The sequence below is a fragment of the Hesperophylax consimilis genome, chromosome 5 (assembly GCF_061612785.1).
Source record: "Hesperophylax consimilis isolate HC1 chromosome 5, BYU_Hcon_1.0, whole genome shotgun sequence".
Lineage (NCBI taxonomy): Eukaryota > Metazoa > Arthropoda > Insecta > Trichoptera > Limnephilidae > Hesperophylax > Hesperophylax consimilis.
The window spans coordinates 8,629,038-8,631,233 of NC_142840.1; the positions used below are offsets into that span (position 1 = coordinate 8,629,038).

At 35.7% G+C, this 2,196-nt stretch overlaps 1 protein-coding gene across 1 annotated transcript; it reads right to left on the bottom strand.

The window, feature by feature from the left end:
• On the bottom strand, positions 1-1,394 carry mtSSB (mitochondrial single stranded DNA-binding protein). The gene is made up of 3 exons (XM_089631580.1): positions 1,225-1,394; positions 974-1,064; positions 1-780 (listed from the first exon to the last, which is right to left on the bottom strand). The coding sequence occupies exons 1-3, from the start codon at positions 1,237-1,239 to the stop codon at positions 425-427; spliced, it is 462 nt and encodes a 153-aa protein (XP_089487706.1). The 5' UTR covers positions 1,240-1,394; the 3' UTR covers positions 1-424.
• Positions 1,395-2,196: the final 802 nt, after the last annotated feature.

Consider the following 2,196-nt stretch of genomic DNA (forward strand, 5'->3'; position numbering starts at 1 on the left):
ATTATGAAAAAAATATATTATAAAAATATATTGATGCCATTTAGCAGTATGGCACTTTAGCCATCTATCCTTTCCAGCATCAATATGATGTAAACAGTTGTTTTTTAGCTTTCGGAACTATTCAAGCATTGTTGAAAAAGCTACCTGCCCGGTGAAAATTTTTCAGGGAATGTCTAAAAACTATAAAAATCTGAAAAAAAAAGTACATAATAATCATTAAAAAATAAACTGCATCAGATCTGCTTTCAAAAGTGAGGTATCTATCAGAACCTCTAAGAATGAGTAGTACGATCCAAACATAATTATATACTCGGTAAACTATTCAACGTTGAAGTAATATTACTTTCATACACTTTTAATACGTAGATAGGTATGTTAAAACATCTTTTACAGACTAGTAATGAGATTGTACAACAAAATGGGTTTAAAACTCAGGAGGATTTTTATTATTATTGGCAGAATTCTGCAGGAAGATTACATCATCAGCTATGATTGAAGTTGTAGCACGAACTTGTCCATCGTCAGTTTTAATTTCACCGTAAGTGAGTCGGCCCGTAATGTAGATCCTCTGCCCCTTCTTCATGTAGGAGCTCACCATCTCTCGCAGGGTTGGCTTGAACACGCTGATTCTGTGCCAGTCTGTTCGCTGTAGCATGTCGCCTGACTCATAGCGATAGTTATTGTGGGTCGCCAGAGAAAAGGTGACAACGGGGTGCTCTTCGGAACCGCGAACTTGGGGGTCATTGCCTACTCTCCCCAACAGCGTCACTTGGTTGATGGCTAAAATAACAACATAAATCGAAAATGTATACATTGTAATAAGTAAAGGGAGGAATCGGTATCTATTGTGATAAGGGTTCTTTGAATATTGAAATTGGAGAGAAATTCAGTGGAAATTGTTTTACATAATATGACATTTATATTATCTGTTGGAGATGAATCATTTTTTAGAATTACACAATGTGTTACATACATTTTTCTATCTTCGGTTCATTTCTCAATAAAGATGTTGTATGAATATAACTCTTCGGAGTGTTTGTGCATCGATTAATAATAGCAAACCACTGAAAAATTAAAGTACATAAATAATAAGTTAAGAAGTTTCATAAATAGTTTAACACCAAATATTCCCAAGTACCTCAAAATTAGAACAAGGGGTTATAAATCACACGAATAATAAAACAAAGGCTTAGTTATGGTAGATATAACAAAAAAAAGTTTTACCCTGGAGGATAACATATTTGGAGTGTGGTTGTCTAATGTTATAAGCGGCTTCTGGAATTGGAATCGTCGAACCTTTCTGGAGTATTATTGCACAAATTATAGATTTCGACCCACTCTGATTTCGTGAAAACAAATTACCGCTCAAACTTATTTTTTAGGTTAAATTTTCCTTCAGATTCATAGACAAGTTGTCTAAAACCATAGACAAATAAAAATTACATTATAAAACCCCCTATATACCATTCCATTGGGTTGGTTCAAGTGTTGTGTGTCAACCGTTCAAGTGTTGCGTACAGAAGACGCGATTGTTGGTTCAATCTTATTAGTTGCTCCTCTGGAGAACGCGCGCAGCATGCCTCCCACTTTTATCAAAAAATGAATAACTCGCGATCGCTCTAGTAGCACCTTTAACTATTAACATGAAAACAACAGACAAACTCTGGCAAAAAAAATGGCTCGAGATGAACGATAACAAATTCAGTCGTATGATGCTACTAAAACAATATTTTTTCGGTTTCATTCGTTGCATAATTTTCAAACTGCAATAAAAGGATCAAAGTTCCCAAAGGCAAATTAAATCCTCATATAGGAAAAAAACATCAAACTTCACAACCTAGTCATACCTCATAACCGTCATTTTATTTATTTTTAAAATATTGGTTGATTTTACGCTCCAAACCACGCACGACGAGCTCCCTAAGCATACTTATGGCAGACTGAGTAAAGTTGGTTTAACCGCTCAACTACGCTACAGACGATTAAACTTGGTTGGCGGTTGGGTGGTTTGGCGGTTGGAGGGTGGTTAAATGTTCTGATGGTACCGTTTTATCTTATCACACACAACGCCACGGACAGAGCATAAGTGCGATTTTGTATGAATGTCAATGAAGGCAAATCTAGGGTGAGGGGAAATTGCAAAGCAGCCATCTTGTATGACAAACTTTTTAAATGATTTGTACGCAAAGTGATTGA

Coding starts and splice junctions, on each gene's coding strand:
- mtSSB (XM_089631580.1), bottom strand. Junction 781..973: donor TGAACCGAAGATAGAAAAAT/GTATGTAACACA, acceptor TTGTTATTTTAG/CCATCAACCAAGTGACGCTG.